The sequence below is a fragment of the Eptatretus burgeri genome, chromosome 10, assembly GCF_056783735.1.
Source record: "Eptatretus burgeri isolate ZD-2024b chromosome 10, Ebu_testis_v1, whole genome shotgun sequence".
Taxonomy (NCBI): Eukaryota; Metazoa; Chordata; class Myxini; order Myxiniformes; family Myxinidae; genus Eptatretus; species Eptatretus burgeri.
Genome location: NC_140970.1, coordinates 106616432 through 106637821, shown reverse-complemented (window position 1 = coordinate 106637821; position 21390 = coordinate 106616432). Strand labels below are relative to the sequence as shown.

At 43.3% G+C, this 21390-nt stretch overlaps 1 protein-coding gene and 1 long non-coding RNA gene across 7 annotated transcripts in view; one reads left to right on the top strand and one right to left on the bottom strand.

Moving 5' to 3' along the window:
* Positions 1 to 21390, bottom strand: part of LOC147019378 (DNA-directed RNA polymerases I and III subunit RPAC2-like) — a 220622-nt gene that overhangs the window by 148831 nt on the left and 50401 nt on the right. For 2 of the 6 annotated variants that reach the window (XM_085899866.1, XM_085899863.1), the window contains exon 6: positions 16226 to 16283. The exons of 3 other annotated variants lie outside the window; for them this stretch is intronic. In XM_085899866.1, the coding sequence (XP_085755992.1) occupies positions 16226 to 16283 (58 nt within the window). Of the gene's footprint in view, positions 1 to 16225; positions 16284 to 17322; positions 21304 to 21390 lie in introns of those variants that run through there. One more of the 6 variants, XM_085899867.1, reaches the window with a different exon arrangement.
* LOC147019379 (uncharacterized) lies at positions 1381 to 20223 on the top strand. The gene is made up of 4 exons (XR_015062760.1): positions 1381 to 5492; positions 5599 to 5736; positions 19384 to 19466; positions 19983 to 20223. It is a non-coding gene; the product is annotated as an uncharacterized LOC147019379 (long non-coding RNA).

The window sequence follows — 21390 nt, the reverse complement described above, 5'->3', positions numbered from 1 at the left end:
AGGAATGCAATAACATTACATAATCGAGGATTCACAAGTATTTCATTGCTAAATTACTTTCAACCATTTTCTGAGCACTCTTCCTATTTTATGCCTGTAATCTGTCCAGCCTGGGTATGAGTCCCGGCCCAGGTATAAAACTGTCATCCCGGGGTTTCACGGGCAGGGTGATTCATCAGTGTGTGTGCCGTCGCTCGGATGCATGTTAAAAATTGGGTGTCCCATCTGCTGGCATGAGTTGGTGGACATTAAAGATACAACGGTGTCCTTCACGACGATTAGATATGCTATCACCAGCACCTTGAACAAATTACAAATTCCTGCTCACTCATTGGAGTATTCCAAGTCGGAGTGGTCACCCATCCAGGACTGTAACCCCAGTCAAAAAAATGCTTCATCAGAACCGACGTTCTCTATAGAATATGGTGCACAACAATGCATATTCCTCTTCTTTCTGCACCATTCTCAAGACAGAGGGTCGGCTGGAGCAGTTTCTTGGCTCGGGTTACAATCTTGGATGGATGGCCACTCCGACACAGGAAGTCAGGGCAGGAATGTTCAATTTGTTAAAGGTGCTGGCAATAGGTCACCTTCCCTATACAAAGGATACCATGGGAACTTTAACGTCCACCAACTAGTACCAGCAGATTGGACGCACAATTTAACGTCCATATGAGAGACGGTGCACATATTGATGAGTCACCCTGCTGTGAAACACTGGGATGACAATTTGGAGCTGGGTCGGGATTTAAACCCAGGCTAGAAAACTTATATGCGAGTGTCCATACCTCTAGGTCGAGGCCATCCTGCCAGCCAACAACAATTACATATATATATATATATATATATATATATATATATATATATATATATATATATATATATATATATATATATATATATATATATATATATTGAAAACTAAAAAACCTTTGAGTTTCTTGGCCAATAATCCCGTTGCTAGAACTATTTGGAAACACTCATGTTTTGGACACGTTCATGTTTTGTGCACCTGGTTTCTAACTTGCATTTTTTACTCTGATTCACAACCTAATCCGCTGAGTACATATTGTTCATAACCTTTCATTAACATATGGACTGGTGTTGATCGATTTGATAGTTGGGAAGTCTCTTAAAATCCGATTGCTTTGGCCTATTATTTTGAGAGGCCAACAAACACTGTGAATTTAAAGGTAAATATTAATTATGGTACCATGCTCATATGGAATCTGTATCGATATGATGAGAGATTTCTGTCTGTCTGTCACCATTTTTCTCAGAGATGGTTGAATGGATCTTCATCAAACTTTCAGAGGTTCATCAATGAGTGCTGGGAGTGTTTTGGGGGGGGGGGATTTTTTTTTGCATATTTTTAAGAAAAAAAAAACTTGATTTTTTTTTTTTTGAAGTTCGCTCTCCAGTGCCTAAAGCCCTTGTAGGTATGTGGAAAGTAATGTGAAATAATCTCCGACCCCATTCCTTAGTGGGTGTAGGGAACTGTTTTATTCCTCCACAACAACAAAAAGGAAAAAATATTGATTTCTTCAAAATGCTAACAGGATCAGAACAGCATGCTGCAATACCTGGTACCTGGCCTGATCGTTTGAAATAAAAAATGTATACTTTACAAAATCCCTCATTTCTATCATCAGGTGATGCATTGCTCGTGCCAGCCTGTTGTTTTGCTCTACTTGAAGGCCCAGTCACACCTTGACGTTTTAGCCAGCAATGGCAACGTATCAAAATGTATGTAAAACGCTGGCTTACGCTGAACTTTTGATGTTTTTTTTAAAGATTCAGACGTGTTCATAATGAGTTGGTCGTATGCATAACATATTAGTAACGGACACAGAATGTTTCGTTGTCTTATAGATAACTTATACCAATGAATGCTTAGCCTGTTGTCAGCGTTCACAACCTATGCCCAACAATAGTCTAACTTATGCATAGCACACTGCACGTATCGCCGACGATCACGTGGCATAGCCTATTAAAAGGCTGCCGCACAATGATTCTAATCATAACTGCCGGAGAAATGGAAGTGACAACATCGCAGTCACACCTTGGCGATCTTGCCAGCGTATACCGACCTCTGAAAAATGCGTCTAAAATGCTGGCGCACGTCGAATACGGTATGGGTAAGTTTGGTATACGTGAATGGAACGCTAAAGTACGCTATCATACGTCGTAGTAAGTGGAGTACGTCTTGAAATTTTAAACGTGTTAAAATTTTACGACGTACTTGCCGTATGCCTCACACGTTCTGCATGCGATGGGAATAAGTTGTATGCACGATATGCGATCATTGGCACACGTCGACAAAAGTTACTTGTAAGTTACTCATAAGTCGAAACACGTCAAGGTAATGGTTAGCGTCAAGTGTTCCAGACTCCCTGGTTTTTTTATTTTATTTTATTTTTTTCTTCGGTATGACGGTGATGTTGACACTTCGATTTCTAGTTCGGTTCTAATATAATATAATTAATAGGCTGCTGCTCAACGATTTAAATCATAACTGCACAAGAAATCGAAGTGTCAATATCACCGTCATACCGAAGAAAAAAAAACCAGGGAGTCTGGAACACTGACACTAACCATTAACATGACGTGTTTCGACTTATGAGTAACTTACAAGTAACGTGTGTGGACGTGTGTCAACGATCGCGTAACGTGCCTACAACACGTTACTCATAGGTTAGAAATAACTTTCGGGTACGCTAAACATTACCTTGATGTGTTTCGACTTATGATTAACTTACAAGTAACGTGTCGATGTGTGTCAACGATCACATAACGTGCCAACAACTTATGGCTAGCGTAGCAGAACTTATGAGTCATACGCTGGCATAAGTCGTAAAATTTCAAGCATGCTAAAATTTGAGGACAACCGCAAAGTACAACGATGAAAGCCAGCGTACTATGACGTATGGCAGTGTTTTTCAGCGTGCTCTCAATGTTTCCAAAACTTACCCATAACGTATTCGACATGTGCCAGCGTTTTAGACAATTTTTTTCAAAAATCGGCATAAGCTGGCTAAAACGTCAAGGTGTGACTGGGCCTTTAACGAAGAAAACCTCATTCATTGATCTCTCTTCCCCCATACATCTCCTTTTCAACAATCTGATACCGAGTTACCTTCCACAATTACATAAAGCTGAGTGATCGCCTTGATCCCTGTCTTCTCCAATCAATGTAACCGACTCCTTGTGTCTGTTGTCTCGTGCGTCTCCCTCCACCTTTTTAAGAGTGCTGCCTGTCGTCACCACATGCTTCCTCTCTTATCCACCCATGCCCTCTACTCTCACTAAACCCCTGTTCTTTGGCCACTCTTTCACACGTTTGTTATATATTTGTCTCCATGTTCCCCATTGATCCCAAAGGCAGTCAGTGAACCTGCTGACCTCTGTTGTTTTGCTCCTCCATGAGCAGCGGTTTCTGTAGAGTTAAAAAAACAACAATAATCACAATAAAATACGCAATTTGGTGTCTGTCTGTCTATCTGTCTGTCTAACCGTGATTCGTTTGGTCATTACTTATCCAATTTCAAGGTGTTTTTTTTTTAAGGTTGCTTCTAATAACATAAGTAACAACAAAAAGAGCAATCAGAGATTGCAAACCCTCGCCAGGACTTCTTTTGAGTAGTATACTTTTTTATAGATTTTCAGATAAATCCAATATGGCTGCCAAACCATGTGACCTATGACATCATATGTGTGACTCTTTTGTTCCTCATGGATAGGCGGTCATATATGTAAAGTTTTGCCTCGATCTGTTCAGCCATTTCAGGGAAGAAGATTTTTGAAGGTTAAAAAAGACATAAAACAATATGGCTGCCGAATCACATGACCGATGATATCATCAAAAAAAAATTGTGGACCATTTTAAACCGAGATGACCCTCAAAATATTTAATACTGATCAGGTGTGGCGTTCTACATATGCAATTATGACATCATAATGAAGGCAAGCACCTATGATGCCATAAAAATAACACAATCATTCCCCATGAGGAGTGCTTGCTATGTGCCACTTGTACACCTGTGGCTTGAGGAACACTTGTGTGAAGTTTCCCCTTGATTTGTCCAGCCGTTCTGGAGAAGATTTTTTTTTATAGGTTTTAGGGTAAATCCAACAATATCCCACTGATGGGCTGTGTGGAATAAAAATAATTATAGATGTGAGTTGACATATTTCAAACACTGATTTGGACTTGACCATCTTTCTTCAGTACTGAAGTGCTAAGTTAGCTGAAAAAAACAAAAATGGCAGTTGCTCTGGAACCACTTGTGAATGAAACTGTGGATAGTCTAGCTGCAGCAGATACGAATGTTAAAATGATTGCAAAGCAAATGATAACTGTTTAAAAAATGTTGAATGGCTTTGGATTTAGTACTTGTTCCACAGGGGGGAGCCTGTCCTCTTATTGGGTTTGAATGTTGTACTTGTATCTCAAACAAATTAGAATACACTGAAAATTAAAGAAAAAGAAGAACCTAACTTTCATAATTATTATCTCGATGATGGAATGTTTTTCTTGATTAAAAGGAATCTTTGGAGGATGGTGTACAAAATTTCGATTTTCGTTGGACATGTTATTTGTTATCCTAGTACTTTTCAATTATGCTACTACAACATTGCCCTCATTGAAGGCACCTTCACTGATTGCCTCGTGCTTTGAGAGGGAAATTACCCCCTCTTTAATGGTACAAACTGAAGAGGCCTTTCTAGAATTGTGCAAATTGGAACCCTGACAAATACTTCTGCCCTTTGTACATGCAAATGGCAAATGAGATTATTGTTTTTGAGTATACATACAACTGAGATTTCTTTATATTTTAGCACGTCGTTTAGGTGTAAAAATAAAAAATAAAAAAAAGAAAGAAAGGTAAAATTTTGATATAACATGTAATGCAAGTAATATGCTTCTATAAGAACCTTTGTCAATCTTATTAGGATACATGGGTCCACTACGTTTTATTGATTATTTGAATTGAAATCTGTTTAACCTCGATTTTGTTTGTTTCGGAGTGTTGAGAGCAGTTGAACTATGCAGTATACGATTTTGTCTCATGAAGCTTTGGAAGAAGAAGCTTTCACCAAAATATTGGACGATGGGGAGAACCCAGATCTGGGTGATTGGGCATTCATCATGTGATCATGACAAGACCCCCTTCCTGAGGAGATAAGATGAGCATGTTAAAGAAAAAAAGACAGAAAAAAAGGAAAAACCCACTGAAGAGAAGGTTGGACAAGTCAAACCCCGGCAAGGCAAAGACTTAACATCACTGTTGCATGGTGCCTTCCTGTCAGAGCAACCCCGACCACACTCACAAAATCCTTGCTTTGCAGATACATTGTGAACTTGCCGTGTTCGGATAACATACAATGAAGGCCCTGAAGGTCCATACGGCGAGTCATCTGCAGCGTGTGCCCAATGGTGCGGGGGCTCGTGGGGCTATTGCGTCTGCCTCCAACGTGCATAGCTCGCTTTGGTAAATCAAACCTGATTGCACAAACTGCTGCTATGAGGTCCCCAATTTTTGCTGGGGTTGGATCTCTGGGTCACATCTCAAGTCCTCTTTGTCTCCTTCAACCCAGTGTCATCTGTAACCCAGCGTCGGGCCCAAGCTCGTACCTGCCAAGATATACCTTCTCTGCAGCTCAAGGAGCGTCTCGACTGTTTCCCGTTGGGAGCTGCTCTATCTACACCCTGACCCGCTTGTCTTCTGGCCTCAGGTAGCACACCTTTACAACTCGTGACACCTGCTGATGAACAGGCAATGAATTAAATGGAAACGCACTCACTAATCTGACTGGGACACTATTGAAATGGCTGTCGCCCAGCATTCTTCTCCTTTGAGCGCTCGCTGCCATTATTGTGGGGGAACTTGTGTAAGGGATATCTTTTCTCCTTTAGGAATGGGGTTTGGTGATCATGTGCCATATAATTATTCAAATTTGTCCTAATCGGGAAAAAAAGTGGGGATGTGGAAGAAAAATAATTATATTAATGTATTCTCAATTAAATTCACTTGTTGCTGGTACTTTATAAATTAAATTTTTGTACTGGAGTCAAATTGGCTGTCAGTCCAGTTTCCCTTTTCCTGACAGTCTTTTGACCGACATATTGAGAAATGAATATCTTACTCTGAAAAAGGCCTTGCTCACTGCATAGAAACAGGCTGACCTGGTTGATAACAAGATATGCAAATGCTCTTCAAATTTCAAGTAAATCGGAAGAAAATTGAGGATTTTAGAAATCTGGCCGATGTTGACTTTTTCGCCTAAGTTTACCTCAAAAATAATTGGTGGTTGAATTCCCTGACCTGATATGCAAATCCTCTTCAAATTTTAAGTCAATGTGATGAAAGTTGAGGATTTTAGAAATCTCACCAAAGTTGTTGGCCTTTGGCCTATGTTGACCTTTTCACCAATATTGACCTCAAAAATAATTGGTGGTTGTATTCAATAAGCTGATATGAAAATCCCATTCAAATTTCTAGTCAATCGGATGAAAATTGTGGATTTTAGAAAATCGACTAATTTGTTGACATTTGGCCTTATGTTGGCCTTGTGACCCTTTGACCTCAAAATCAAAAGGCTTCTTATGTATGTCATACTTTACCATGCGGTGAAGTTTCGTGCAGATCAGTTTAAAATTGTGACCTGTAGGAGATTGACAAATAAACAAGAAAAAGACGTCGTGCGGAGCATGATACTTGCAATCCACCACCCTCTCCAAAGGTTGCCATGGATACATCAAATTGTCTATTTCATTAAGATTAAAATTGACAATCTTAAGCAAAGCTCAGGTCAATCGGATGAAAATTATTTTTCATGTTGAAATAGATGTTTTAGAAATTTGACCTTAGATTGACCTTTGACCTTTTGACCTCAAAAATAGTTGGTTTCCAAATTCAGTGATACACTATGTAATTGCTGTCTAATTTTCAGATTAACTAGATGAAAATCAATGATTTTTCAAATGAAATTTGATTTTAGAAGTTTGTCCTAGAGTTGACCTTTGACCTTTTGACTTCAAAAATAGTTGCTTTCCCAATTCAGTGATGGACTATGCAAACCCTGTTCAATTTTCAAGTTAATATGATGTGAATTGACGATTTTTCAGTTGAACATTAATGATTTTAGAAGTTTGAACTTGAGTTGACCTTTGATATTTTGATCTCAAAAATTGTTGGTTTCCCAATTCAATGACGCGATATGCAAATCCTGTTCAAATTTCAAGTCAATCGGATTAAAAATGACGATTTTAGAAATTACACCTAAAGATGACCTTTGACCTCAAAATCAATAGGCATCTCTGGAGACAACCTCCACAGTTTCAAGACGATCGGTTTAGCATTGTGACATATAGGCGATTGAAAAACAAACGAACAATAAGAAGACGTCGTGCAGAGCACAACGCTTGCAAAATCCATGCAACAAACTTGACCTCAAAAATAATTGGTAGTTGAATTCACTGACCAAATATGCAACTCCTCTTCAAATTTCAAGTCAATCGGATGAAAATTGACAATTTCAGAAATTTGGCCGATGTTGATCTCAAAAATAATTGGTGGTTGAATTCAGCGACCGAAAATATAAATTCTCCTCAGATTTCAAGTCAATGAGATGAAAATTGAGGATTTTAGAAATCACACCTAAGTTGTTGACCTTTGGCCTATGTTGACCTTTTGGTCCATGTTGACCTCAAAAATAATTGGCTGGTTGAATTCAGTGGCCTCGAATATAAATCCTCATGAAATTTCTCGTCAATCGAATGAAAATTGAGGATTTTGGAAACACCACCTAAGTTGTTAACCTTGGGCCAATGTTGACCTTTTGGTCGATGTTGACCTCAAAAATATTTGGCGAATTGAATTCAGTGACCTGATATGCAAGTCCTCTTGAAATTTCAAGTCATTGGGTTGGAAGTCGAGGATTTTAGAAAAACACCACCTTAGTTGTTGACCAGGGGCCTATGATGACCTTTTGGTCGAGGTTAACATATTGTTGCGAATTCGCGCCCACCGGCGTGCGATCGGCCACGTAACTCGAACCGCGACACGTCGCCCACCGGATGGACAATTCAGTCGTGACCCTCCGGGAACTACGCCCGGAGCCAGTCACGGGTGGGGGTTTAACCTCACCATAACTCAGTCCGCATTCCACCCGCGCGAAATAGGGTCCTATCGCCGAATGGTCGATTTACCTAAGTACTCGCGCGAGTAGCGTACCGAGGAGTTGTACCAGGCCACAGGTCGACTCCGGACACGAACCGCTTAAGCGGCCCATTCCGTGCTGCAGAGATAACCGAGCGGAGTTATCGTCGACCTCGACGGTTCAGATTATTTACCGGGCGTTTTAAACCCACTATCAATCCCTTACATGATGCAAGATGGAGATTCAATAAAAGGAAGGAGACGGAGCAAAGCAGGAAACAGTTCAACAAGTAATGCACATTTATTACGGAAACACGGAAGGCATGTACATTACAGTCAAGACAAAATGCAACAAATAACAGTCAAAACAAAAGCAATACGATCGAATAAAAGGGCAATTATTTACAACACTTATACAGTTCTACTTGTCGGGACTCAGCACCACATCACTCTTTCCAAAAAAGCAAAGGAAAGAAAGCCACCCTCACAGGCAAGGAGGGAGACAGGTCCGTGGACCAAATGTGCTTGGAACCTGGAGGAGCGGCCAGGTCCACGAGACCGAGAAGGTCTTACCCGCGTCCTCGTGACGCGATGGCGGGCAAGCCGCAATGTCCGCGCCGCTGCGCCCCGACTCCGTGCCCCTTGCGTGGTCGGCGAGCCCTCTCCGGCGTGCTCCGCGCAAGCAGTTTTGTTGGCACCACGTTTAGGGTGGGGGAGGAACGGGGCCCCCCGGCACTATCACAGCGCGGATGGGGGGGGGGTATTGCTGATGCTTAGGGAGAGGGGAATGGCTGGCTGGCTTGGATCCCGCGACGAGACGGCACCAACGACGAGACGAGCGACCCCCACACCGCAACCTCGATGCCGACCGCCGTATTCACTCGACTCGAACTCGAACTCTTCACTCGCCCCGACCAGCCGCCTGCAACTTTTTGAGTCGCCTTGTGCTCGCGTCTTTATAGGCCGGAGGAGGAGCCTATATGCAAATTTCAGGATCAAAACGCGATTGGAGGCGGGGCCACGCCACCCTCTGTTCAGCCATTGGTGTGGAAAAAAGGGGGCGTGAACCTCTTTTGATCCGAATTCCTCTCGTAAAGAATCCACGTTCATCGCGCCTGGAGGCGGGGCCACAACGCCCGACACTCGCCCATTGGACGGAGAAAAAGGGGGCATGAAGCCTTTTTGATCCGAATTTCTCCCTGAGAGGAACGCATTCGTACCCGCGGCTCGACGCGTTCGGCATCAATTACCGAACAGGCCCTGGACAGCACGACGTTTGGTGTTGACTGGTGGTGTGGTCGATGGTTGTAGAAGGAGATAGGCGAAGGTGGTGGGGGTTTGCTTTGGTGGTTGGCGGGCGTCGTTTGGGAATGGCGGTGAAGCGATGTTTGCGGGATGGAGTTGTGAAGGTAAAGGTAGTGGCTGTTTGCGTTGTTGGCGGCTTAATGGTCCAAAATAACAATAGAGAAAGAAAAATGGCTAACTCAAAGCGTCGCAGCCCGGATGAATCACACACATTCCCTCTATACAACGGGTTTGGGCTAACTACACATGAACTTACCGATATATCTCACCTAAGGACTCTTTCTGGTGTAATGCGAATTTCCACAACCGTAACAATATATAATATATATTCATATATATATATATATATATATATATATATATATATATATATATATATATATATATATATATATATATATATATATATATATGTATATTCTCTGTTCCGCACTGTTTTGTGCTTCCCTCTCCTGCCCCTCTTGTCTACTGCTCCCCAATTGTTATATGTTCTCTGTGTTAGCTCTTATATAAGCCTTGACATTGTGTGTATATATGTATATATATATATATATATATATATATATATATATATATATATATATATATATATATATATATATATATATATATATATTTTTTTTTTAAGCATTCATAAAAAGTGATCTGCTCATACCAAGGGCGTCAAGCCAAGCCAAAATGTCGGGGGGGACAGGTAACTGGACCCTTCTCCCAAGGTGTGCCCAGGGAATAGATCACCACGACAACTGCTCCCCACGAATCGATTAGGCGACATGAACAATGGACTGCAACGTTTTTTCAGTTCCAGATACGTTATATTAATACGGTGTATTAATACATGTACACATACAGGTACATATACTGTACTGTATTTATCCAAATAGAGTGTGACGGTTCGGAACATTGGAAACGAACATATTTGCCAACTCGTGGGGATCCAGTGCTGCCAACCGATCACTGTGGACGTGGCAAACGATGAGATGGTTCAGTCTGTTGACTCATCGTACTTCTCCACCAGGTTTTCAGATGCCTGAGTGTGCTGAAGGAGCGCTCAGCCGAGCAATAGCTTGCTGGGGAGATCATGAGCAATCGAAGCAACTGTTCAACCTGCAGGAACAATTTCTGCACCTCCGGTACCATCTTTTGGAAGATGGCTTGGTAATCCTGAATACAGGAACCAGTGTACTGCTTCTTGAAGAAGAGCAACTTTTCTTTCAGACTCTCTAACCCTGACACCGATACCATTTATCCAGAATTATCATACTCTCCAGAGAGTAACATCTTTGCGAGGCCGCCGTACCATTGCAAGTCTGTAGAGGTGAAGTACATAGTCATGTTCGACATAGCTGAATCGAGCGCCGCGAAATATTCTGCTCTATATGCGTCTTCAGCCGTCGAAAACTCGTGGGGTGGCGCCTCGGTATCCAGTCTACGAGGAGCTCTCCTCTTCCTAGGAGGAGCGAAAGGGTCAATGCCGTGTTCTTCCATCTGTTTCTCCACGCGGATGAATGTGTCATGGAAGGCCTCATTGCTGCAAAGGTGCTGTATCTGCTCTGTAGCATACCCGCTACAGTCTGCGCTGGTGCTTGCAGGGCTCTGTTAAACCCTTCCATGCACTGTAAGAGTGGTAGCGATGCATGCAGACCGAGCAAAACCTTCCCAGTCGCAAGGTTTCCTTGAATGCTGCTTGCACGATAGCCAGTGTTCGAGCCGAACTCTACGGAGGCCTTCTCGAGTGCATCCAAAATGGACCCGAAGTTCTGGATGACTGCGCGAACATCATTCGCGCGAGTGAGCCACCATGTAGGGCAAATTGGTTTCAGTCCAGTCGGTGAGGCGGAGATGGGGTCATCAGAGTGCAAATTGAGGTACAGGTGTTTGAACTTTCCAGACTGTGAGTTCAGTTTGCCAAGTTCCTGTACACAGTCTAAACTAAAGCATCTCAAATGAATTTCGCACTCGCCATTGCCTTTGAAGTGATCATGTGAGTGATGTGCACGCCGCAGTGGACGTATTTCGCAAGTGGCTGAACCTTCTTCACTTCAGCTTGGCATCCGAGGTATGATCCTGACATATTGCTGGCTCCATCGTACGTTTGTCCACGGAGATTTGTAATAGACAGCTGTAGTCTCAGTAGCGCATCTTTTAACATCGTAGCAATAGCAACTCCTGTGGTAGTGTTTATTTCGTACAAGCCAATGAGATCCTCCTTAACGTCGAGGTCCGATCCCACGTATCTGATGCATATCGCCTCTTGCTCTATGCCACAGATATCTTGCATTCCATCCACTATCACCGCAAACTGGACCGACTGCTCGTTGATGTCTTGGCATATTTCTCTCAACACAGCGTGACTCATTATTGACAATATGTCATTTTGAATTTCAACGCTTGTGTAATTTGTTGTTCATTTCAACCAGTTGGCCAACTTTGCGTCATCTTCAGACCATAGGCTCAGTAACTTCTTGAAGTTTCCCTCCGAGGCATCTTTACCTCGAATCGCACAACCTTCTTCTGCCAGGTATCTCAAGGCAAGTCATAATCTTGACAAGAGCTTTCCGGGCGAGGATTTGATTGTCTTTGATCTGAGTTTCTATCTGTGCACGCACGTCGGTCTGCTTGAGGGCGTTGATTTTCTCCACGGCGATAGCGTGCGACTTGCTTTTCTGGTGAGCATGGAATTTCTCTAAGGCCTTCTTCCAGTTGCAGACACCACTCCTAATGAACGTGTCTTCGAAACTACCTGAGCAAGCGCCGAACAGCTTCTTCCTACTTGCACTCACGCATGTATAACACAAAACCTTACAGAGTCGCTCGTCGAAATGAAGCCATGGGAAGTCTTTGAACCATTTCGCTTGAAATTTCAGCGTTCGGTTAGCCAGAGTCTGAGTTGGGATCGAATCCGGATCTGGTTGATGTGGCTTGAGTTCAGGACACTCATCATCATCACTCACGGAAACAGCTGCACCAACTGCTGAATCAGACGCCTCAACGGCGGGAGGCAAGGGGGGGATCTGTCCAAACCTCGTCAGTAGGGTCTTTCGCCTTCACCTCTTTTGAAGGACGGAAAATGTCCAGGATCTTGGTATTTTGCTTCTCCATGTTAGGCGTCTAATGACCTGTGCCCCGTTCTGTAGCGACGCAGGTTGTGACACATCGCTGAGCCGAACGCATATGCTCAATGTAGGTACCGACTGGAAATTCCTAGTTTCGTTTTCAGCATTGTACACTGTATGAGTGTGAGTGACAGAGCTGCGGTCAGTGGGTGTGAGCGGCCAGCCAGTGCCATGTGTGGAAGAGACGGTGCATATAGGAGGTGACGGTAGTGTACATCATGTACACTACCATCGCCCCCTATATGCACCGTACAGTACATGTACAGTACATGAGGTATATCTACAGCATGGGGCTGCATGGTATAATGACAAGAATAGCAACAAAGGCTTATCGCTGCATACCAACAGCTATTGCTTGATTTTTTGCATTTTTCAAATAGGCATGGGACTCAATGTGGTGGGGGGGGACAGAATATATGCTGTCCACCCTGGTAAAAAAAAAGTGGGAGGGACATGTCCCCCCCCCCGGGATCGACGCCCATGGCTCATACATTCACGGCCATGTGCTTCACGTATTTGGAGCTTTTTTTCTCTTTTTCACGTTTGTTTTTCTTTTGCGGGCGTATTCGCGCTTTTTAATGGGATTTTTGATTTTCTTTCATGAATCACGAACCGCCAGTATCATATCCCCCCCCCCTTTCCCATTGAAACAATGCCCCGACATTTGCGGATTTGACATTCGCAGCATTTTTCAGGAACGTATCCCTCACCAATGCCAGGGTCTGACTAAGTACAGTATGTGTAAACATAGTGTTGTGGTTCTGCAAATCTGGCACTCCCCCCTAAGCAATGGCACACAACATATTGTGGTCCTGAGACAATTTCATCAGTATTCGTACTAAATAGCCCTTCACTTATGTCTAGTGGGTTTATGGGACAAAATGCATTGCGAGGGCTTTTAGACAGGTCTTTATTCCCATTATTTATCCTTTACTTATTTTACTTCACACACGACCCCTCGATCATGCAAACATGCACGCGTAGCAACAGGCAGTTCATTTGCATACGCGCACTATTTCCCGTTCAAACCTCGCTCCATTACCCAACCAACACTCACTTCAGACTTACGCCCTACTCAAACCCCAACACTACAACATTTGTACAACCATTATAAAAAAATCCCAACATTAATCCCCGTAACAACCAATGCTTGCTGACCTTCACGATTAACCATCAGAACCACGACGCCTCGACTACCACCCCATAACTCATCGCTATGAACACCGCACCTACTGTCACCACCACAGACGCCCACCACTGTCCAATGCCACATAACATTGCAAATGCTTATGCTTGGGATGTACTGGTATGCAGCTTGAAGCACAAGTGTGTGCTGAAATCCATTCAACATCGTATGGATAGCCCAAGTGCTCCGCTCAATTACGGCCCCCATTGGGTGTCTAGTGCATGTTTGTAGCCAGAGAGTGCCACCAGATACCTTCGCCCCATGTTAATCTCAAAGATATTGAATGAGGCCATTTCCGGTGCCAAATCCTCACATGGGTGGGGCCAAAACATGGGGAAGCGTCCGTACACCAATGGGGGCGTTCGGAAACTCCCACTGCCTGTTCTGATCCACCTTCAGGCTCCTCCCTCACCAAACAACCATAAAACACCCTGCGAGGGTGGGGGGGGACACAGCTTTTGGCTTGGTTGGTGGTACGGGATGAAAGGCATAACTGAGCAGGGCGATGGAACTCGTGAAACAGTGTAGGTGGAGTGGAGCGCTGAGTGGCCGAGCAATCCAGGCGCCGTATTAGGGCCAAGCCGATAACACAGTTACACACACACACAGACTTACACCTAAAAGCTGTCTTCTCACACGTTCTGTCTATTGTTTTCCATCTCGTCTGCTGTGGACGCATAAGAGCGATCGGCGAGGGCAAGTCCCAACCAACCATTCTTTTCAGAGCGACCCCATATACACGCACTTCTTTCCATTTTCTTCTCTGCCCCTCATCTGCATTACACTTGCACCTCACTGCACCTCCTCAGACAGAACACCATTACACATCTTCAGTTTTCCTCCCTCCTTCCCCTCTCCTCAGCGACGGAGTTGCATGGGTCCATGGACTGTGCCTGGTAACCAGGAAGTCGCAAATCAAACTTTCCTCGGGGTATGTTTCTGATGGCACCTGTTTTGTATGGTATAAGTTAAGAGTGTGTAAGTTCATTATATCGGTATAGTGTTTCCCTTTGTCTCGTGTTCTTTTGTAAATATTGGCATTTCCCTTCCTTCACTTGTAATAACACCGGTTGGGTTATAAATGTACCCAGGTTGTCACGTCTTTTCCTCCATTTGTCCAGCATAGCCAACCCATAGTGCTAGCTGGGAAGTTTGACCCGTGTTTTGCTCTTGTTAGCCGGTGTGTACTCGACAGCTCTGCTCGGCTGCACCTGATACAGTAAGTTAACTCGAGTACGCATTGAGGGCATAAGACCCCCCCCCCCCACCTTGATGCTGCCAATCAACTGGAAACAGCAATGTTCGGATTTATAAACCTTTACAGGATTGGCGGTACCAATCGAGTACACAGGAGTGTAATGGTACACAGGTACACAGGAGTGTAATGCAAACCTTTACAGGATTGGTGGTACCAATCAGCACTCGTGGTTGATGAGCAATTCGCCGGAGCACAGAGTTATCCGTGCTCGGTGGCCTCAGGACCGTATGTTTGGGAGAAAATTGAGCGCTTCCCCTTGTGGCGAAACTCGAACTCTTGATCCATATATTATATATATATATATATATATATATATATATATATATATATATATATATATATATCTCTCTCTCTCTCTCTCTCTCTCTCTCTCTCTCTCTCTCTCTCTCTCTCTCTCTCTCTCTCTCTCTCTCTCTCTCTCTGCATCATTGGTTGGGATGTGGCTATGCCACTGATGCAGTGTCCCCTTTACCAGTACACTGGTACTCATTTTGCCGACCTTGGAAGGATGACAAGCTGAGTCAACCTCCTGGTGTATATTAATACAGCAGCCAACGGGGCTTGAACCCAGGACCCCAGGATCCAAAGCCACCACCCAAACCACTAAGCCAACACCACGCTTCGATCCATAACTATATATATATATATATATATATATATATATATATATATATATATATATATATATATATATATATATATATATATATATATATATATATATATATATATATATATATATATATATATATATATATATATATATATATAGAGTTATGGATCGAAGCGTGGTGTTGGCTTAGTGGTTTGGGTGGTGGATTTGGATCCTGGGGTCCTGGGTTCAAGCCCCGTTATATAGAAATATATATATATATATATATATATATATATATATATATATATATATATATATATATATATATATATATATATATATATATATATATATATATATATATATATATACACACACACACACACATACATATCACAAATGTAAATTACCTACTGATGGTGGGCCGAATTAGGCGCTCCACGTTGCCAATGTAAGTTTACACAAATAAATCATTTAACCTTAAAATATGTAAGACAAGGATGGATCGACCAGATTATGCTGAAAATATTTGGACCCGATTCAGACGTAGGAATTAGCTAAATAATAACCGAAGAGTAACATGTTGCAATACAAATGTGATACCTTTTCATGATTTTCTTGGCATGTACGCGTCAACACACTTTGATTCCAAACTGTATTCCTGCAAGGGTATACATCAATGCCAGGTGAATCCTACTTTGTATTTTGCTGATAGCCTTTCAATAGCATAGGGCACAGGATAGACACAGAGGCATGGGCTGGAATTTTAAAACTTGGCATACCTTCAACCTTGTAAATAGTGGGGCTCCAGAGCTGAAATATTCACAACAATGTGCATTTTGTGATAAAAGTACAAAATTTGGCACAGAGATAGACTAATACATTATAAACAAATATGGATATTGGGGCATCGCAGATTTGGCCTCTGACAGCAGTGGCAATCAATAATAATAAAAATGGGGCAATAACCCTGGCACTCACCTGATACATTAATGATACTGAGGACGATGGAGTCAGCAAATGTTCCCTGCAAATATCTGCTGTTCTGCTCCAATTGGATCATCTGACCATTTGCTTGTTAAAATGGTCACGTCTCTGGCCGTTCTTAGAGAACCACCTCAGCACCTACGAGTCTGGCATTTCACTCAGGCCGACTGGCAGGGATTTCAAGCAGCCATCAAACTTCTCAACAGGTCTCCCATTTCTACTCTCTCCGGCATCAACTCATCCTGGGAATTTTTTCAAAGAAACTTGCTCTCCCTCATGCACAGATTTATCCCATCTTGTCTTCAGTTGGCCTACCCTTCCTCCTGCCCATGGTACACTGAGGTTTGTGGCGAGGCAGTTGTCTGAATCAACTTGCCTTTGCCTCATGGAAGGCAAATCCAACTGAGGGTAATCTCAGTTCCTTCCACAAAACTCCAAACAAGTATGAGTCTACCCTCAGGAGAGCCAGAAAACAACATCTTTCTTATAACAAGTCTGAACTCAAACCTGTCTCCTTCCTCCAAATTTTGGAGGTATCTAGTTAAGTCTGTTTCTCGTGTATCTTCCTCCTCCATCCCCTCCCTTACTTCAAATGGCTGTACAAGGCTGAATGCCTAAGCTCCATGTTTCCTTCTACATCTTGTGTCCCAAACCCATCACTTTCTGTACCCACCTTACCCAGTCACACCCAGCTGTTCCTGGACTCTGTGTTCTTTTGTCCTGACAATGTGGAGAGCTTGCTGTCAAACCTCAACTCTGATTTTGCAACCAGACCAGTCGGCATTAGCCCAAATGTCCGAAAAACCTGCTCTTCTGCGATTGCTCACCCTCTCTCTGTTCCATTCACCCTCCCTTCGGTCAAGGTCCTCTTCCTGTCCAAGGTGGAGATCCTCAAGGCAGTGTTCTTGGCCCTGTTCTTTTATCTGGGTTTCATCAATGATCTCTCTGATTCTCTGTAAAATCCTCTCATTTTGCTCATGACTCCATTCTCTGCCGTACCAACTGTCATCTCTCAGATCAGCAAGCAGCAGCATCTTCACTCTCTGCAGATCTGGATAAAATCACAAGCTGTTACAACATGTGGAACATATCGTTCAATCCTGACAAATCTCACACACTCACTATGTCTCTCCGAAAGGACCGTTTAGAACCACCCACACCCCCCCCCTCCCTTCTGCTTTCTCACCGATCCTCGTGAAGAAGTCCTTTCATTCAAACTTCTGGCTCTCCTTATCTGCCATGGTTTCTCTTGGCAAAGCCAGATTTCCAAGCTGGCCTCCAAGCCACTCGCTGACTGGGCATCCTCCATCGTGCAAAGTCCTTCCTTGGCACACCTGAGCTCCTGACCACATACAAAGCTTTCATCCACAGCCTGATGGAGTACTGCTCTCTCCTCTGGGCTGGTGCTCCTGCCTCTCACCTTTTTCAGCTTCACACTGTGGAAACCAAGACATTTAGGATCATTGGCATCTCCCACAATGAAGCTGACTCTATGGGTCTCTCACTTTCTCACCGCAAGAAGGTCGGTGATCACCACCATCTCTTGTCTAACCCAATCCAAAACCATCTTTTCTACCCCCGTTAATCCACCTTCTTCAAATTCCCTGCTTTCCTTCCTGTAAATCCCTGTAGTGTCCATCTTGTTTACCCTGTGTACCCCACCCCATGCCTCTGCCTTTCACAGATCTCCTAATGTCTTTGTACCCCCACTGTTTTGTGTTTCCTTCTCCCACCCCTCATGTATCCTGCCCCCTTTGCTACACGTTCTGTGTTAGCTCTTATATGAGCCTTGATATTGTAACAACAAAAAAGAGCTCACATCTGCAGCCTTATGGAGTATTGCTCTACCCTCTGGGTTGGGGCTCCTGCCTCATACCTAGCTCAGCTTCACACTGTGGAAACCAAGGCTTTTAGGGTCATTGGTATCTCCTGCGATGAAGCTGAGTCTTTGGCTCTCTCACTGCAGGCAGGTTGGTGGTCTTTCTGACTTCTTCCGTCTCCTCTTTGGCTTTGCCACCACCACCACACCCCGGCTTTAATTATCCGTGCTCTGCACCTCAAATATTTCCGCGGGGTGCTGAAGGTATAAGAGCAATCCCCTTCTGGTGAAACTGCCAAAATCAAGAATCACTGCTCACCTTCACCGTGTCATATCTCTTTTCTCTCCAGGACTTCAAAATAGCTGTTCACCACCATCTCTTATCTTCCCCCATCCAAAACCACAATCTTTTCTACCCACGCTAATCCACCCCAAACCCACCTCCTTCAAATTCCCTGCTTTCCTTCCTGAAAGTCCCTGTCGTGTCCCTCATGTTTACCCCGTGTACCCCGCCCCCCTCTCCCTTCAACAGATCTCCTGATGTCTCTGTTCCTTACTGTTTTGTGCTTGACTCTCCTGCTCCTTTGTTACATGTTCTGTGTGTTAGCTCTTTTCGAGCCTCAATAATGTATACAAAAAGAAAATGTACCAATGAATTAATGTTCGAGCAAATACCTATTTTCGGGGGCAATCCCTCCTGTAAGCTCCCTAAGACCCCGATTTTCTTGAAAAAAAAATTAGAATGAACAAGCTTTGGTGCATCACAGGTGATGAATGTTGTGGTCACTTTTAATCGGAATTGTATGCATAGTTTCGGAGAAGAAAGCAAACAGTTTGGGGGGCAACATCCACCCCAGCCTCCTCCATTTACTCTCTTTGACCCCTATTTTTTTTAATGTCGTGAATAAACTTATGTACATACTGGGTGATGAAGTTTGATCAAAATCGTGTGCAGTTTTAGAGAAGAAGTTGCAAGTGTTTGGGGATGGATGATCTGATGATGCGACATCGCATAAGCTCCCCGGAACCATGTCCCAGGTGAGCTAAAGACCAAAAGTGAAATTTTTAACTCGATTCGATATTTCAATGGCAACCAATGCAAGGAAGTGATGTGCTCTATTTTATTATTATCTTTGGTTAAAACCCGTGCAGCATTATTCTGAACATACATTATTGCAGCTTTTGAAGGAATTTGGCAGGTAGACCAAGAAAGAGCAAGTTGTAATAATCGAGCCTGGAGAGATCAAGGCATGCATGAGCTCTGCATAAAGAATCTTTAAGGAAGATCTCAATCTGGCAAATGTTTCTGAAGTGTAAAAATGAAGTTTGACACACTCTCTTGATGTGGGCTTGAAAAGACAGAACTGGATCAAATGTGACACCTGGATTAATGACCGAGGAGGAACGTGGAATAACTTGCCCATTAATTACAATATGGTTGGCCCAGACCTGCTACAGGCTTGTGTCCTGCAAATGTAAGGAGGGTTGTGTGAAGCACTGCAAGTGCAGAAAGGCTGCACTTGAATGCACCTGGTGTGTGTGTTTTTTTTGCAGAATTGACACCCTGGCCTTCAGTGAGAAATCATTAGAACCATGACTGACAATGGTGAGGCCTGAGGTTATGATCAGAATCGACTGCGATGTCTGATGAGGACGGCACTCGATATTCAACACCATGGTGACACTGTTTGACAGATCTATCAAGTGCTTTTAAGGACTTTGTACTTTTGTTCTCTGCCAACCATGCTTCAGTAACGTGTTTTTTTCTGGTATATGAACATGATGGATAGCTCCACCGCGATTTAGAGTTTCCGCTCATTATTTAGGTCTACACGTTGACATGGGTTAACAGAAATGAAAGCACAAAATGGTTTCATTTTCTTTCCTTCAATTATTTTCACGACCTCATCTAATTATGTTCTTCATCGTAATCAGGACAGGTCAGCTGACTGACTTGGTGGTCTTCATATGTTATTGATAAAACAAGGTTATTTCATCACAGAAAATACCGGGCGTAGTGGCGTGCGCCTGTAATCCGGCTACTCGGAGGCTTGGGTTGGAGGATCGCTTGAGGACGGGGGCTCTGTGCTGGGCCGTGCTATGAGAGGGTGTAGGGCAGCCCGGAAGCATGGCGAAACCCAATCCTTATCACTGTAGTAAGAGGTGACCAGGGTTGCGTCAGGAAGGGCATCCGGCGTAAAACCTGTGCCAAATCAGAATGTGGATCATAACGGATGATCCGCTGTGGCGACCCTTAACGGAAGCAGCCGAAACAAGAAGATTTCATCACAGGAAATGATATTTCTCCACCACTGTCACCAAAATATGCATTTTATAACTCCAGGTGGTACAATGATTAATAATAATCTCCTTGGACCTATCGTTGTCTAATTATGCTCACTGGAACCATCTCCTTCTTCTGAATTAAGCAGTTACTAATAGTTTTCATTATCACTTGGCAGCCATTTTGTAAGATGGCTACCACAGTCATCAGGGGCAAAATCTGCAATGCCCCAAAATCCAGAACTGATCCATGTATATTCATCCATCTCTGTGCGACATTTTGTGCTTTTATCACAAAATGCACAATGGGTTTACTATGGTGCCCCTACTAAAAGGAAAGCTGTCCAGTGCCTAGGGCTTCTTCCAACTTCATAATCAGGCTCATAAGGGAGGCCAGTCTGCACAACTAAGGATAGCTGACAGTTATTGAGGCACATGGTGAAACAAAAGTTTTGTCCAACTGGGTTGCCAAGGATATCTGTCTGCCTTTATCAAATCCGGAATGATTGTGCAATCGATAAGTCATCCAGTTAATCATGTTGCACAATCTTATATTCGTCAAGTAGAAACGTTTGCAGTTGCTTTTGTGACCCTTTGTGATGGGAAGAGCAAGGACAAAGAAAAGCATGAAGCTGAATCATTAAACTATAACAGTGGAGTTCCAATTCTGTTTCTTAAA